Source organism: Mesoplodon densirostris, chromosome 1 (assembly GCF_025265405.1).
Source record: "Mesoplodon densirostris isolate mMesDen1 chromosome 1, mMesDen1 primary haplotype, whole genome shotgun sequence".
Classification (NCBI taxonomy): Eukaryota; Metazoa; Chordata; class Mammalia; order Artiodactyla; family Ziphiidae; genus Mesoplodon; species Mesoplodon densirostris.
In genome coordinates, this window is record NC_082661.1 from 163,262,405 (window position 1) to 163,281,534 (window position 19,130).

At 33.9% G+C, this 19,130-nt stretch overlaps 1 protein-coding gene across 8 annotated transcripts in view; it reads right to left on the bottom strand.

Annotated features, from left to right (window-relative positions):
* The window catches only part of PCDH7 (protocadherin 7), a 423,700-nt gene that overhangs the window by 215,641 nt on the left and 188,929 nt on the right, over positions 1 to 19,130 (bottom strand). For 7 of the 8 annotated variants that reach the window (XM_060111291.1, XM_060111283.1, XM_060111308.1 and 4 more), the window contains exon 2: positions 6,107 to 6,323. In XM_060111291.1, the coding sequence (XP_059967274.1) occupies positions 6,107 to 6,323 (217 nt within the window). The remainder of the gene's footprint in view (positions 1 to 6,106; positions 6,324 to 19,130) is intronic. The other variant, XM_060111300.1, reaches the window with a different exon arrangement.

A 19,130-nucleotide genomic window follows, 5' to 3' on the forward strand; every position in this document is an offset into this window, starting at 1 on the left:
GAGGCAACAAACCCCCTAACTGACCTCCAAAGTCACTTTGAGATTTGATGAGAGCTTATTCCCTCCTCAAATGTCATAAGGGTTCAGCAGAGTGATCTAGTTTTAAAGGACTAAATTAGAATAAAAAGGATAATATGGCCACACATTTTATCAGTGTTAATTATTAATACTGAGATTAAAAAGAAAGGGCTAAGAGTTCGGTAAGCATACTAATAGGACACTTTTTTCAGCTCGTTTTCTCTGTCAGTGTGAATACTTTGCGGCAGTTCAAAGGGAAATATACACCTGAAGAATAATGCATTCAACTGGAAAACTGGGTATAAAATGTAAAAACATTAAAAAAGAAGAGAATACAGGGAGATAATGACTTCTCCTCACCTTAAATGACAGAGCGCAGGAAGAGTTGGGTTGATTTGATACCTCAGGATAGAATCTTTCTCTCCTCTCTTTTTAGTTCCTTGATATGTTTAAATGTCACTGGGTGTCACTCCTTGGTATCCCACAAAAATGAGAAATTGACTGGGAACTATTCAAGGTGAGAATATCATCCTTACCAGTCATTTTAGAATGCTATCTTTGTGAAACTAAACATTTTATGATGTTTTCATAATTACGCCATCATGTCATGTCAAATCTACCTAAAGTTAACAATAATCACAATTTTTTTTATTATTACTATTTAAATAATAGTAGTAAATAATTTTATCATCAACTAATATAGTAAACTTATTGCTACTCTTTTACTATTTATTTATAACTTACTACGTGCTATTATCTCACTTAGTGTCTTCCACAATCCTATGATTTATTATTAAGTGGGGCTAAGAGAAGTCAGAAAATTACACTGCTAGTAAGAGGAGAAATCAGGATTTAACCCAATGTCCTTAGATTTCAAGCCTGTTTCTTAAGCCAGTACATTCTGTCTACTACATTACCTCTTCTTCTACAGGACAATGTCTTCTTTAGATTCTTTTAGATTGTGCTGCTCATTTTACTGGAAAGCTAGAAAACTGCTGTAGCACACATCTTGATTAGTTGAGACTCAGAGATAATCTCTATTATCACTATCCATAATCACTATGAAGAAGTAGTAGTAAATAAGGCCCTCCAGAAGTGTGTAGGGGGGTGTGGACTTGGGGGAATACTTGGGAGGTACAGAGCCATTTTACAGATGGCTAGAAGAGTAAAAAAATGCAGTCAGACGCTGGTAACTAGACACAGTGAAATGCAGAACCATGAAAATGAATCTTTCCAAGGTATATGTCTCTTCCTACAGAAAAAAATTTGCAGGGCATTTGTTTTGGGGGTATTATGAGTATGCCATTAACAAGTATATGAGCATCTTTGAAAAGCTGGAAGAGACAGTGTTAATTCAATCTAAATGAAAACAGCACAAACCAACGATAACCAGATGATAGTACCTTACAGATGACTACTGAAAATTGGGTATGTAAAAGAAAAGCAGAAAGTAGAGGGTCCTTTATCCCACACAAGGATATGAGTTTAGTGTATTTTCTAATTACCCTTGGTCATATAAAAATGATATTTCATTTCCAAATGATATTTCAAATATACTGTTATTTACTTCTGAAAGCAATGTGAAAGTCCATGGCAGATACGTAAAGACTTCCCAGCGGAATGAACCATGTTTCAACCCTCAAGAACAATGTGCTCTAAACACTAAAGCATGTGTAGTGAGGGGAATGAATAAAACAGTTAAGCCTAATTTACATAGGTTTGAAGAAATAAGAAAGTAGGAAGTGTGAAATTGAAAAATATTAGCATATAAAAATCAAAATTATATTTTAAATGTCTGAGAAAATTAAAAGCATAAAATTAATTAGGCAGTTAAAATGGCCAAATTTCTGACCATTTAACTTTTTAAAACCTGCCTTATGGATCAACTGCTATTTTCTTATTTTAATTTATTTATATGTTATACTAGTTGTAAGTTTACCTAGAGGAAAAATACATACTGTTTTGTACCTTTTGTTCACTCTTAACTCTGGCCAAAGTTTACGCTGTGAGGTAAGAAAGTAAATGTGCTTATTCAATTGTGAGATAACTTAGTCATAATTAATGGTTTTGAGGGCACTGTATCCAAAGCCGGATCAGACCTAAAATTGCCTCTCTTGCACAGTGTAATTTGGGGAGGCTCCAAAACTGTCTCCCATACTGACCTGCTGTTGGACCAACCTTTCCACCTACCTGGACAGAAATCACACCCTTTGACCCGATTCATTTCTTTGATTTATGTAATACATTCATTATCTACTATTAGAATGCATGTGTGTTATATAAGTTGTGTAGAAGGCCCTAGAATTACTTCTGCTTTGCCCATATTACTGCATGTTATCAAATTCACTCACCATCTCACTGAGAGATCCAAAGTTCTCTTTCTATTCAGGAGAATAAACTTTGTAAGAAAAATTGGATGTGAGAAAATAATTGCAGCTTATTGGATCTGCATATGGTTTTCGAGTTAATTTAGTTAATTGCTTATAGATGATAGAAACAGACCCAAAAGGAGTAAGTGACCTACCCAATCCTAAATGAAAATTGGGTTTAGAGGTCAAGTGGGGTGTTTTCCATATTTGAGTTGTTAAACATATTATATGATCAAGTGATATACAGTAAAACAAACTAGCTCTGCAAATATGATTCAGGGGGACTTCTGGAAGAATAAGTAGACTATGGCATGAAGGCAGGCGTCAAAATAAAAACTTACAATAGACTTAAAGAAACTCATAAACACCATTCCAAGACAAACTCTGAAGCCTGCTGCATAGTTAAGACAAGGGCAAGCTCTTGCATAGTCAATGGTTATCCTTAATGTGGTGGTGTTTTTAAGCCTAATATTTGGTTTTCACTTAAATTATTAATTTATTTTATCATTAAAATATCATTAATGATAAAGTATTTTATCATTACTTAACTCCCTACCATGTACTCCATATTTTAAAATATGTAATACCATTAAATGTATTTTAATAAAATAACAAATAACCAATTTCCCCAATTTTATCAAAGGATCAACTTGAAGTAATCATGCTACTGATATTAATTAAAGGAAAAGAAAAAATGTTAGTGATTTTTTTCATTAATAAATGCATAATCCATGAGGGTTTTTTAAAAAGTATTTTTAATATATAATTTCCATTGTTCCTTTCCAGAGACCCATGGGATATAAGTACCCCAGATTTGAAATGATCAGAATCGTGAGTCTCACATTAATTAATAGATTCTAGTTTCAAGAAATTATGTTTATTCTTACACTGTATTCTTTTACCTAAGCTAATAAGAAAATAAAGCCCCTTTTATCATTTGGCACTAATGTGGGTTGCAATATAGGGTAAAACTCGTTATAAAGAGAATTAACCCATAAGCTCTTAATAAAATTTTATTATGCTAAAGTATAGAAGGCAGAAATAAAAGCTTTTGTAAAACGTAAGTGCATTTCACTGCCTATGTAATTAAATTTTCTTGTATTTTGGTTATTTCCTTACTACAGCATCTGTGACAATTTATTTTTATCATTAGCTATCCCAATCTATACCCAGTTTGCATCATAATATTAGAATATTATAAAATTATTGCACTGGAATTTATCTTCTAAATTTTACGAGGAAAGTTAATCCAAAAAGTTTAGTTAAAACTGCATTGTTTCACATAGGTTAAAATTCAAGAAAAATGTTTGAGGTAATAATAATTAGGAAATAGGGCAGCATCCAAAATGGTATTTTCATGGAAAATCCAATACAAATCCTGATTAAAACCTAACCAAGCAAAACACTGCAGATTACCTGGATTCCAATTAAATGTGACAAATGAATATTTGACAGGCTTCAACTCCAATTCTATTTATTCCAGAATGCTCCATCAATATTGAAGATGAAACTACCAGAATTCAAGCATACAATTGCACTTTACTGCTAGATAATAGTCTGAAAACCTGAACCCAACAAAACTCTTACTCAAATGTCAACTGCTACATTTGGATCACCCAAAATGAATCACATCTCCTGTGTCATTACCTATAGATCAGGGCTAACATGAATTACAGCTAGCAGATGACAAATGGTTACACAAACACTGAATTTCAAGTGTCAGTCACGTAAAATCAGGAAAACTCAGTTACATTATTGTGTTCCTTGGCCGTTGACAAGACTGAAAACATGGTTATAAAAAATAACTAAAAGTCTTCCTTGGGAAATGCTTGTCAGTAAACTTTCTAGCCTCTCAACAAGCTCACCAGTTATGTTTTCCATGACATGTATGTTTCCTAAAAAGTAACTGCTATGTGTTTGTCTTATATAATTATGTTTATTATTAATTATTTCTTTCTTATTTTAATGGCACTGAATCCTCAAACTCAAAAAACAGAAATAACATTAAAACATGATTATAATGCCAATGATAGTTGACACCCAAAAAATAAAGATTTAATTGTACTTTATGTTGTTTATAGTGAGACAAGTACTTTTTAAAACACAAATAACATTACATGATATCATCAAAAGGTAATGCAGATATACTAATGCCCTTAAAGTAAATTAATCCTGCCTTCCTGTGGGGTGGGGGTGGGGTGTATACAAAACATTATTACAGTATTTTTAATTTAATTTTTACTTGCGTGCAAAGCATTTTAAACCTATTTGCCTTAAATATACATTCATCTGCATTGCAATTCATACCAAAATTTTTATGCTTATTTAAAAAAATACTAAAAAAAAATGTGAATTCTTAAAAACCATATCAAACTCCCATCCACATAAGCACACAGCGCCATACACACAGGTAAGCATGACTTTATAGTCACAAGGCAAAATGTATTTAATCTCTGGCTAATTAATCAAGAAGGTTGTCAATCATCAGACCCTGCTTAATATCATATCTGCTCAACCAGATAACAGTGTGGAAAACTAATTATTTAACATGATTTAATTTAACAACAATTTCACTTAAGGTCATTTATGATGTATTATTCTTTAATGTTGGGTTTTAATTTTCATAGGTAAATGTCCAGAAAAAAAGATCAGACTTTCTCCTGCTCTAATATATTCTATTTGCATATCATCACTAAAGAAACTGGCATATAACAAAAATTTAGAGTGTCTTACTTCACTTGGGGGATGGAATGATGAAAGACAAAATTCACTTCAGGGTTTCACTAGAAATAAAAATGTGTATGATTCCCCTTCCTTTCCCTGCATATAACCAAATCTATTTTTATATATGAGATAATAAAGTTAGCAAGAACTTTACCATTCCATTATTTGACATAAATTTATTCTTCAGGCATTTACTTATAACCTGAAATCCAAAATATAAATCACCTAATTGTCTTTGGTAACATAAACAAATGTGGAAAGTTTCATAAGCACTACTTGCTATCTAACTTTATAACTTAAAGGAAAGTGTACATAAGGCCAATTGTGATAATATGAGAACCATCTCACAAAAGGATAAGAATATAGAGTGCTATAATCTTCTTTCCTCCCTTTCCCTTGCACAGAAATGAGAAAAAAAAAACTTATAATTAAATAAGAGGGGAGTTCTAATAGCATTTACAATATATTTTGGAGAATAAGATAATACTGTTCTCCTTCTTTGACTCCACTTCAGTTATCACTTGAAAAGGAGAGGTCTGAAAATATTTTTCTAAATCCCTAGGAGAAGAAAGAATCCAGCAAGGTGTGTTTACTGTCATTTCCTTTTACCAAGACTGGATGATTTTAATTGAAGAAATAGTTGCATGACAAAAATGAATAGAAAAAAACAATCACAAAAGACCTTTCTTAGCGTCTATTGTTTAGGTATTATGGACTAGTTTAGTCTTTTCCATAACAGGTACTACTCTGATTTATTTGTAAATGTGTTCATTTCTGACAGGTTGCTTTAAAATGATGGTTCAAGTTTGGTGAATTTTATCTATAGAGTTATGTTCCTTTATTTGGCATTTCTGTACTTTTAGCAAATATTGATTATTTCAAATAAACCAGGTTTAGTGTCAGCTATTTTATTTTGGTTTTAGACTGACCTTCGCAAGTCTACTTATTACGGCTCCCTAGCGTGATTATGTGTGTGATGTTGTGTTTGCCCCTACCATTTTCCATATGCTCTGCCTCACCAACACTGCCATCCGGCGTGGTCCTTTCATAGTTGTCCTCTGGGAGTGGAAGGGCACCCAGCCTTGGCCCTGATGAACTCTTACTGCTTGGTGTTTCTGACTCCTCCAGCCCGCTGTCATAGCAACTCTGCAGTGACCCCTGATGTGGGTCCTGGGGCTGACTCACAACAGAAAACGTCACTCTACGAAACGGCTGCAAAAGAAAAGATTCTGAATGTCACTAAGGTATAAGATTGTAAATAATCTTATTTAAAAAATACATAAATTACATACATTAAGGTCGACTGACAACTAATTCAATAGAAAACAGTTAATATAACATGTTGAAATCTATTTGGTTAACTCTGTATTTTCTGAGGCAATACCTAGAGCTTAGATTTTATTATGGAAAAACTGAAAATTCCCTTTCTGAAACAGAAATAAGAAAACATCAATGTCACTAACACACACATGTAAATCTGATATGTTACTTCTACGCATTCACCATTTTTCTATTCTGTAGTCTTCACTTCAAATATGTTTTCCACAAATAGACTCCTTATAAAAACAAGGGTCAGTGATTTTGGAGAGCAATAAATATAGAGCTAATCCACTGTAAGAAGATTTCACTTTTAAATACTTTGTCCATAAGGCAAATGGTTTAAAACTGAGTGTTCTGGCAGTTGACAAACTATTAAAGGTACAGCTGATAAACAGGAATTTAGATGTAGTGCTAGGAAATCAGAATATATTTCTTACTTCATTCATCTTAAATATATTACCTATTGACCTTGAAAGTGTAAGTGTAGTATTGAAATAATAGACAAAAAATTCCTGAACCAGGGAATTCAAAATAAACCAAAATTTTTAATTGTATGTGCTTTTACTATGACTATTCACAATTTGCTCAAAAAAGTAACATCAGGTACAGTCTTTAAGTTGTAATTAAAGTGTGGTGCAGATCTTTACACAATTGGACATCACAATTTACTATGTTACTAATGTTGGCTGGATATAATAACTTAATATATACGGAATTTAAAGGTTATCATAACTACAAAATAAAACAAAAATATTTTAGGCTCATTAAGGGAACAAATTAATGCCATACATTGTCAGAGCTATGTAAACATAATATTTTGGGAAAACAATATAAAAAGGTTCTGTAATATTTGTTGGAGATTATTCTTGGCAATAGTTGTAGTTGTATTCATTAAGCTCTTGTATGATTTGAAAGTGGCATAAATGTACAGATTTTTGCACCTATAACTCAGACTGGTTCTTTCTAATATAAAGTATAAAACTAATGTTGCCAGAGTAGTGAGAAAGGTAAAGAACCTTTTTAGTACTTTTAGAACTTGAATACTATTGGTAGAAATCACTAATCACAACTGGCACCAGTAGAATTTTTAAAATGTTAAGGATTATCTACATATGGTAAGTTATTAATGGGAAAGCTAAGAAGAATTGTGACATTTCCCCAAATTTATAAATTGGTTTTACTAAAGACAAACACATGGTTCCACAAATCTTCCTTTTATTTTGTCTCATATAGAAGATTGGCCAGGAATATTGTCTTGTTCGTATTTCTAACCCAGTACCTCTCCCTCCATGTACATACTTGGAGTATACAGTCTTTATAAAATCTTTTTAATTTAATTCAAAATCAAACTTACAAAGGGAAAACATTTAAAGCACATTCTCTTCTTTATAATGTTTCACTGAATTGGACTGCAGATTTTAAAACAATTACAAAGTATTTCTAGTACAAACAGCATGCACACCATGGGCCAAAATTTACTGACAACTAAATCTCTAGAAACATTTTCCTTATTTCACTAATAATTATCATATTGCTTTACAGTAGTATGATTGTGATATTTTACCTTATTTCTTAATAAACATAGAAATCAGTTTGTATTTCCCATGCTTTATCTTATGTGTGCATATTTTCTTTTTTTTTTCTATTTATTACTCCCAACTGACTGCAGACTCTCTGTGAATTGTTTTATGTTTGGTCTCACCTCAGAAGTAAGACCAGTGACAGTCTCCTAAAACTATACTGTTCTGCACACAGAAGATACTCAGCAAATACTACCGAACAATAAAATGTTAATGACAATGTTGAATTTAGGAAAGGATGCCAAGGGTCAGGAATACATATTATCACTTCAAGACATAGCAGTGGGTTAAGAAAAACATATAAAAAGAGAAAGGAGGGTCATATGTTATTTTTAATTCTATTTTAATGATTCTCAAATCTTTTAGAATCAGTCCACTAATGCAAGGAGAAAGTTCAAAATGAATACAGAAATACATAAATTATGCTAATAAGTTGACAAAGAGAAATAAGAAATTATGAGAGATAATGTTCCATCTTGATATAAAAATAGAAAAGAGGGTGATGTTTGAACAAAGGTGGAAATCTCAGAATCTGTGCTTAAATGCTACTTCTACCAAAAGTAATTATAGAATAGCAGAGACAGGTGGTAGTCTATGTTTGCAATGAAAAATGTCAAAAATAAAATAATTATTTTGCTATTATGCATTATGTAATAACTACTGTGAATCTGTGCATTTTTTAAAAACTTATTTTATTTATTTATTTTTGTCTGCATTGGGTTTTCATTGCTGCACGCAGGCTTTCTCTATTTGTGGCGAGCAGGGGCTACTCTTGGTTGCAGTGTGCAGGCTTCTCATTGTGGTGGCTTCTCTTTGTTGTGGAGCACGGGCTCTAGGCATGCAGGCTTCAGTAGTTGCAGCATGCAGGCTCAGTAGTTGTGGCTCACGGGCTCTAGAGCACAGGCTCAGTAGTTGTGGCGCAAGTGCTTAGTTGCTCTGTGGCATGTGGGATCTTCCTGGACCAGGGCTCGAACCCATATCCCCTGCTTTGGCGGGCAGATTCTTAACCACTGCGTCACCAGGGAAGCCCTGAATCTGTGCATTTTATTTTCTTGATTCCATACCCTATTTTAACTGTGAATATATTGATCCCCATGAATTATTGTAGGTTACATATTACATTTAACGATGGAAGGAAAATGTTGTAATTTTAAAATACTAAGATCAATATATATACTAGCAAATGCTTAGATCCATTAATATTTCCTTTTTATAAAAAGCTTTTTCAGTTAAAATAATATCTAAATGAGTGGAAGGTGATTCATAATAAAAATCTAAAATAAAGAATATCACACAATGGGTCATAAAATACTCCATCTATCATTTTTATCTACACTTAAAAATATCCCATTAGAGCTCTACATACAATATAAACATTACATTACTACCTCTTAAACTCTATTTTGATAAATTTAAATAAATAAAATCTTGTGGCAAACTAAGTTTGTAATGTGAACCAAATTGGTACAGAATTCTGAATTCTGAAAGAGAACCCATTAATGCAAGAATTAAGCTTTAATTCCAGTAATAAATCACACATGTAGATTTAGATAGACAGGTAAATAGGCAGATAGTTCAGGAGACAGAAAAGTATTTACACATTATCCTTCATCATTGGGTTGGGTCTATTGAGAAGATAGGTTTTATGGCATAAGTTATGACACAGAAATTCATATTATTTACATAGTCCAGATATATTGACTAAACCAGAAATGTAAGCAATGTGTTGACTGTGTGACAGAGAGAATGAGTTTGCATTGTATATGTAACTGTCACTTTGTTAATGACTGATACTCTGAAGCAGAGTGGTTTAAGTGGTGATTCCTAAACCTAGATGTGCCTCAGAATCATCCAGAGTACTTTTGAGAAAACACAATGCAAATATCTGGCCTCAACTTAAACGCAGTGAATCAGCATTCAGGGTGGAACTGGATATCAATCATTTCTAAAATCTCTCCAGGTGATAAAGAGGCACAGAGAGGAAGGAGAAACCCTACAGTCGAAAGACTATTTGGTCAAAAAGACTAAACTGCTTCAGGAAGCCAGCTGGTCCCCTAAGTGTTCATAAAATTTCCCTGGAGAGTCAACAGAACCATGATTTCATCTTGGGATGCAAAAGTATAATATGAAGATATTTAGTGACCTGAGGTGTCTGAGCTTTCTATTTTTCTGTCTAGGATGATAAATGACTTCATGTCTTGCAAAGACAAGCCGGTCTATACAAAACAGGAAAAAGCAGAAGATCTTGAGGAAGAGTGTCAGCTTCCCAGCTCTTTAAAACTATGAAGATATGCTTGAAAATTGAGTAAGTAATGCAAGAAAGAAGTCTCCAAGAAAATTGTTCCAAAAATTGTGCATGGGACATGTGTGAGAATTATAAACAAGAGGGAGTGGAAATCAAAGATTTTATTAGACAAATAAATGATCTAATTAAAGGGGTGAGATTGAAGACATGATCTGACAATTCCCTGCAAAAGAGAAGGAAGAAGAAATGTTGAAGACAGAGGATTATGCTAAGAAAGAATGAGGGAACAGCAGAAAGAATGGCCAGCAAAACCACTATAAAGCAAAGCTGTGTGGCTGACTGGATCTAGTCATTATACCTACACTTGTTTTGTCCCATTATGTCCCAGGGTTTCAAGGATGTTCCAACAATAATTCTACACATTTAAGAAACTCAAATCTTATATAAAAACAGACAAAATATAATATGATTAAGTTTCCAATAAAATAAAGGTACCCCCAAAATGCCATGAAACCTGCTTAGGAATTTAGGGCAGGCATTGCAAAGGAGGGTTTTCTGGGTCAAGATCTCTAAAATAATTTTGATAGATAATACATATTTGAAGGCTGATAATAGATTTCATATCTGGGACCAGCAGCAAAGGATAAAAAATAAGGTGAGTAAGAAAAACAGGTCACTTTTGAAACTCAGAAGCCAAGGAAGCTGTTAATTTCAGGAAAGAGAATAAAATCTTACGTGATCAAAGCCATCAGAGATGTTGAGAAGAATGCTGATTACCAAAGGTCCATTGGATTCATCCATTAGAAGAGCATTTTTGCTAAAAAATCTCTGAACTCTGGGAAACAATTCTAGGAGATTAAGCCAGAGGAAGTAAAAGACCCACTTGTAAATATATGGAGAAATGGAGAAAGTGGGGACAGACTACTAACTTTTAAAATATGGTATAAGAGAGATGTGGGGTAGCAGTTAAAAGAAAAAAAAAGATTTGTATAAAATTTTTATTTTTTTTTGTCTTTTTTCATTGTTATTGAAAAAGTTTTGCTTTAGGGTAAATAGTTGAAGATGCAACAAAAAGGGCAAGCAAAAATATGCCTAATAACATAAGGTTGTCGGGGAATGAAAGAAATCAGAGACTGGAAGTAAACTAACTAGAATTAATAGAAAAATGAAATTAAAAATAAAATCATAAAGGCAAGGTAAACAATAAAACTCATTGAGGAATTGCAGGTATAATTTGTGTGTGTATGTGTGTGTGTATATATGTTTAATGAGAAAATATATTGTGTATTAGAAATAATAGGAAAAAAAATTATTCCAAGCAACATTATAGATTCCCTATTGACCTCAGACAACTTAGCTGACCCTTGGCTCTTGTGCCTTAGGCTCAGGGTCCGTAAAATGCAGAAAATAATACCTGCCCCTTACTAACTTAAATTCTCTGAGAAATAATGAGATAGTTTATACAGAAGAACCTTAAGCTTGCTCAAAGACATATACTATAAAATGTATTATACCTCAGGCCACAGCTATATAACTAGAGCTATCTCCCATTATGTTTTAGTTTTTTTTGTTTTTTTAAGAAAATATAGAGCTGGCCCAGTAATTTACAAAGTTTCTAAATATAATTTTAATAATTCATATGAAATTTCAGACCTAATTCTCCAATTCATGCACTAAGTTTTTATTGTTCTACATGCAAGTTATTTGTAAAACAAGTATATACAGTAACACCCACATTTTTCAAAAACTATTTGAATCTAATCATTTTTATTGAGCATGAATATTTTTATATTCAATTATTTAAGAACGACATTCATCAATTATCTTTTGTTTCCATTATGACAAACTAGAGACTTTCACTTGAAGACACACATATATTCAAAGGTAACTCTGGATAATATCCAATCCCTGGGGTGTGGGATGTACCTCCATCCTCATGCCAGGCCCCAGCTGACAAAAACGCATTAGAAGTGACTTTGCTTTAAACTACTATAGACTGGGAGCCAGTCCATTCTTTATATGATCTTTATCCATTCTTTATATAATTTTATTCACTTTCTGTTCTAGAAATCTAGAGGTCACATGGGAGGTGGATACAGATGTGAATGGAGAGGTCTTCTCCCTTCTATTCTTTCCCTCATGCTGTGGGAGTCCATAACTATGGCTGTGTCTTCCTATCCTCCTCTCCTCACTGAGAATTCTGATGAGCCCAAGGTGAGAGACATGTGATGGGCATGATCATTTCCACATAAAATCATCCTCATAGCCTTGAAAAGACAAGCACAGCAAATAAGGATTAAGTTGGGTGCTGTGCGGATATACAATGTAACATATTCAATAAATGCATTTGCTTATTAATATTTTGGATTTTTTTAAATTTGGAAAACATGAACATAAGTTAAAATGGTGTATTGGTAAACTTGGGATCAAGAGAAAGACAGTATGCATAGATGAGGAGGGGATTTAGAATATGTCTGGATGACAGAAACAATGCTTTTGTTCTAATGATAGTATTGCAAGGGGTAAGGCATTCATGAAGGGAAAAGGTGATGAGCATTTGATTCATTCTTCTCTGTAAAATTTCATCTCAGCAATTGATAATGTGGACTACCAAACAGTAAACCTAAATCTAGGCAGTCTAGCTGGTTTAGAGGTCACATACAAAGTTATCACAATCCCCACTGCAAATATGGAGTAGAAGCTGGATCTTATCCTGGTCTTATTCAGAGAGTTCAAAGAAAGTTAAGTCCATACATCTCAAATTCATTAGAAGACTGGAACAATTTTCTAAAAAGTTTTTTTTTTTTTAATATCTAGAAAGTTGATGTCAAATTCTAATACTGCCTCATTTTTTATATTGCAGATTCATTTTTAATTTTTTTAAATTTTAGAGAACCATATAACTGCCCTCCTTTTTTGACAGTACTGATATAATAGCATATACTATTTATAATCTACACCTTTAAGAAAATTCATTCTGAAATTAACAGTAATATGTTATTCTGTTTTCAGAATGCAATCATTGTCAAATGTGTTTAACATTTCTAGGTGCTACCTATCTTAAAAAAATATCTTTGTCACAAAGTTCATTTATAGTTTCTAAGAAAAGCAGTAAAGACCAGATGCATATTTTCAAATATATGATAATGAAAATTTTATTTTTATCCATTCTTAATTGTTAGATTGATTAAAAGGTAACCATCATACCATAAAAGCAAATATTAAGTCCCATAATCAGACACACTTAAAAATATTGGCCTTCCATCTGCATTATCAAAATCTTCTAAGTTACAACCTGTACAAGAATAATGGATTGTTTTCTCTGATAGGGCAGTGGACAATTTTTGAAAAGGGAAAAGAAAAGAGTTGAACTTTAGGAATATCCTATTATACACAATGCTTACAGTAAAAGAGAAAACAGCATCAGGTTAAGAATGTAGAAAGTTTCCCTTGGAGTCCATCAACCTAGTGAAACTTTTATGAGGATTGCATCTGCAAGAGGATAGAACTCTAAGGATGCCTCTGGAAAGAACTTCAGGTTAAATCTCTCTGCTCTGTGTCTTACAGACTACTTTATAGGAAACTTTAAATTTGCACCTTCCTTTTTAGCTTCAATAGTTTCTCCATAAATTGTCTCCTTATCTGGAACTCACATACAGCTGTCTCAGTCACATCAATTATTTCTGAATGGGATGAAAAGGCTTTTTTATTTTTTCCAATTCACTTAGTTATGTCCATCAAACAGACTTCTAATGACTCTCTTTGTCGGTCATAAAGCACTGAAACAGTCATGGAGCAGAACATTGCTGAATTATAAGGAGCGCTGTTTTTGCTTTTTACTTTTAAAGAGGAGCTATCTAAGACAGTGAGATCTTTCCTTGCAAAGGAACAGGTACTTGATTAATCTGCAAGCATTGTCAACCAGTGTCAGTGGCTAGTGAACAAACATATCGAGGATTCCATAGTGCATTAGCTGGAATATGTCTGGCAGAATTTACAAACAAACTTTAATGAGGTCTTTTAACTTTTGGGGGGCATCTTCCTTTGCTAACATGTTAAGGTTGTTCTGTACTTCAAACTCTCTTTCTTTCAAGTCAATAGCAGATGAAAGGGTATTAAAAAGAAACATGCTGAGACATTTGGATTGGTTAATTAAAACACTCATTTGGGGAAGGAGAAGTTAAATAACTGTATTTCTTTTGACTTGCATGAAATTACATATTTGACATTATTGTGTATATTTGTCCTGCAGAAACTAAGAATGCAGGTTATACTTTATAGTTCTTAGTCCACTAGATCACGAACAATTTAATATTGCAAAAGAACAATAATGACAGTAAAAATAGGAGCTATTCATTTCACATGGGTCATGTTGATATTCTGATTTTGCAAATGAAAAAAAGAATAATGAACTTAATATTCAAACTACTGCAAGAAATACTCTAACCTAAAAATACAAGCTTGTCTCCTATTTTTTTTCTAATGAAAAATATCAGAAAACAGAACAGACAAAGCCTAAAACTCTTAGTAAATACAGGCAAACAGGGCTTCCCTGGTGGCACAGTGGTTGAGAGTCTGCCTGCCGATGCAGGGGACACGGGTTCGTGCCCTGGTCCGGGAGGATCCCACATGCCGCAGAGCGGCTAGGCCTGTGAGCAATGGCCGCTGAGCCTGCGCATCCGGAGCCTGTGCTCCACAACGGGGGAGGCCACAACAGTGGGAGGCCCGCGTACTGAAAAAAAAAAAAAAAATATATATATATATATATATATATATATATATATATATATATATATATATATATATAGGCAAACATTTTTTTCTGAAAACTTCTAAAAAAGATATTGTGCTCTAAAACACAAACTGTGGGTCCTTTATTTTGTGGACACATTGATCTAGTTTTTCTCTTTTTGCTGGTTTCCATTAAGCCTAGTTGAGGATTTGGCAAACTTTTTCTGTGAAGGGCCAGAAAGCAAATATTTTAGGCTTTGTAGGTCATAGGTCTCTGCCACAATTACTCGTTCTAACATTGTCCTGAAAAAACAGTCATTGAAGATACATAAATGAATAAGAATGGTCATGTTCCAATAATACATTATTTATGGAAACAGGAATTGGAATTTCATATAATTTTCCTAATTCATAAAATGCTGTTTTAAAATTTTTTCAACTATATAGAAATGTAAAAAATCAAATGTAAAAATACAACTTTTCTATTTTATTAACATTTTTCAAGTTATTGTGGACTTTTCAACCAATGTGTAAAGTCCTCATAAAGTGTGTAGCAATTATACCTCAACAGTGCCTTGAAAATAGTTTAGATTCAATTGTCATTTGTTAGCCTGTTTTAATATTTACTGTCCTTTTGTCCAAATGACTCTGAACTGGAGAATCAGGAGACGTGGAGTCAAGTACTTGCTCTGATACTAAGAGTAAAATCTGGTGAAAGATCCATCTTTCAGTTTTATCTTCAACTTTAAAAGGAAGGAGTTATAACAAATGATATTTAACATCCTTTCCAGTTCCTTAATTCTTTGAAACTATAAGAAGATAGGTTTGTTCAATAAGTGAATAAATGGCTGTAATCCATGATTTTAAAGTAGCCTTTGCTCACCCATTAAGAAATTCCTTAGTACATTGTATGGTCTTGAAAACATGAATGCAACTTGAAGTGGATTTACTCATGAAACGAGAACCATGAACAAAAATATGTATACCAACCAAACATTTCAGTCCATCTACTCATGAAACGAGAACCATGAACAAAAATATGTATACCAACCAAACATTTCAGTCCATTACCTTGATGAAAAGCTACAAAGATGACAACGTCTTTGAGAGAGGTGTTTTAACTAGTAAAGAAATTCTCTGGAATGTCAGCTTATCTAAATCTTCCCTATCCTATGAAACCACCTCTTCTGTGCTTTCTTCTTTGACTCAACCCCAAAAAATGTTCAGTTGAGTTCCTACGGTGGGTTAGAGGCTGTGAGATCTCATTCGTCACTTAAACGTATGCTTCAAATAGCAGAGTTTAGCAAGAGTTTGGTATGAAATTGAGTGGTGAAAACATGCTGAGCCATTGATTAGATTTCACCTGCCAATTCATTTGAGACCCTACACAGTCCCTTGGAAGTTTCTATGTTTACATGCACAGAGAAACAGGAAGGCAGAGGGAGTCCTAGTTAGGAAAAGATACTGACAGGCAACTAATGAGAAAAAGATGATCTTTGCAATAATATTCAATCCAACAAAGACTTATTAAGCACTTGCTTTGTGCCTACCACTGTGCTGAAAAATCTACATGCTGCAAATTTAGGCCTTAAGCTCAGGTGGGCAAGTGTAGATTAATCATACAAAAGCACTCACAGAATATAAGCAAAGGTTTATTTCTCCTTTTTTCTTTTGGCTATTGTGATATTCATCAAAAGCTCAGCTCACAAGCCTCTCAGTTGCTTTGCATGACTACGCTACACACCCATGCAGTTCCAAAAGCAGCTGAATGAGGTCGATAAACCTGTGTCTTAAACTACACAGTTGGAGTTAGTCTGCAGCAGTTCAAGGGAGCAATGCTGAAGAACCAAGTGGAACTCCAAAAGATCTGCCCAGGTTTCCAACTATAAAGCACTAAAAATGAACAAATAAATAACAACAAGGACAAATACTAACCTTTAAAAAGCTACCTCTTAAAATACATAGAAGTTTAGAAGCACAGACAGGAGCCTACCTCATAAACACCTGAATCAATTCTCCCATACTGAAATGAATGAAAATAAAACTTGCATTTTAGGATCCACTCAAACAGATGCTCCAGATTTTTTTCTCTTTTTTTCTTTTCTATCTCAGACATTTCATCGAAACTGCACCTGGTATAATCTGTTTGGGAAATTACATGCATTTTAAAAACATTGGGTTTTCATATTCTGTGGAATGGAAGTCTGTGTCCTTAAGTAGCTTTTCCTGATATGGATGGATTAAAGTGTCTGACAGGAGTCAAGACAGACAAATGGAACCAGGTTCCAAAGTGTTACTTAAGCATTTAATTATTAAACTGAGCTGAGACCTAACTAGATTCAATACAGAATCTTCTGCTACCTATGTGAAACTTCTGCTACCCCGGTGAACCCATTTCCTCTGTCATCCCTGCCGGTTTACTTGTTTTATTTTATCTGTACTTTGTTTAAAAGAAAAGTTACCAGTGTCCCAAAGGAATAGCCTATTCAATGCCCACTATATGCTCATTTTCATTCCTTAATACAAGTCAAACGACTCCAGAAAAATCAGTGAAAGTGGTTTTGGAAGGCAGAAAGGTGGACCCTGATGACGTCCACATCCTAATCCCTGGAACATGTGACTAGATGATTTTACATGCAAAGGGGAATTTAAGATTGCACATAGAATTAAGTTTGATAAACAACTGACCTTAAAATAGGGAATTTATTTTAGATTATCTGCCTGGGCCAGGTGTAATCACAGGATTATTAAAAGGAGAAAGGGAAGGCGGAAAATGAGGTCAGAGTGATGCAATGTGAGATCTGTACTCACCTTCTCGTGCGTTGGAGAGGAAGGGGCCACATTCCAAGGAATGCTGGTGGCCTCTAGAAGCTATTAAAGGTAAGGAGGGGAGCATATTTTCCTCTAGAGCCTCCAGCATAAACACTACCTCATGTTGATTTTAGCCCAGAAAGACCCATTTTGGATTTCTGACATCAAAAACTATAAGGTAAAAAAAAATAAGCATAGTTTTAAGCCATTAATTCTTGGTAATTTGTTATAGCAGCAATAAGAAACTTATATAGTGGGTCATGGAGCCTGAGATAAGATGGGAAGAAAAGGGAAGTAAAGCAGTTGGACTTAGGTTTCACATTTATGAAAGAGGTTAGTCATCATTCAAATTTAAATTGGTGTTCCATTCCTGGATCACTCCACTTGTAGGGAATTGAGAACCAGCATTTAATTCTAATAACTCTACTTATTTTATAAAACACTCATATCTATTGTTATGTATTTTATGTTGAAAGTGTTTGGCAACTATAAAAATGTTAAAATAATCTTTGTAACCTTATTTTCACATTTGTTATTCTTTTAATGCAGTGAAAATACCAATACCAAACAAAACCAAATTAAGTGGACTAGGTCTCTGTCCACTCATTCATGTGGGGAAAACCACTTCAGATTTACATTTCAGTCCTCTCTTATCAGATAACTAATATTGTATTTGGGGAAACCCATGGACTTTCAAATCAGGAAACCATAATTTGTTTTCCTGATGTTAACTAGAAGTTGAACAAACTTGGGCTACTGACAATTCTTCTGAGCCAGGATTCAACTTCTGTAAATATAAATGATAATCTCTCCATTTTAAATACAATGAAAATCCAATTTGATCTTATAAGTGAGTCATATTTTATACTATGAAGTGTTCTATAAATTATAATGGTGAATTGAGCTCAAAATTTTGTCCATAGGCCAAAGATTTAAGGAGCTGATAATGGTCACTAAGAAAAATTCCATAAACTTGGAAGAAATGAATTCTTCCCACCATGCTAGCATTAAAAAAAAGAAAAAAAACGGGGCTTCCCCGGTGGCGCAGTGGTTGAGAGTCTGCCTGCCGATGCAGGGGACACAGGTTCGTGCCCCGGTCCGGGAAGATCCCACATGCCGCGGAGCGGCTGGGCCCCTGAGCCACGGCCGCTGAGCCTGTGCGTCCGGAGCCTGTGCTCCACGACGGGAGAGGCCACAGCAGTGAGAGGCCCGCGTACTGCAAAAAAAAAAAAAGAAAGAAAGAAAGAAAAAATGATAATGAATGTCTTGATTTTCAAGAATAGCCTCATCTATACTGGAGAGTTAATAAATCCTAATTGGTGCCTAACTGGA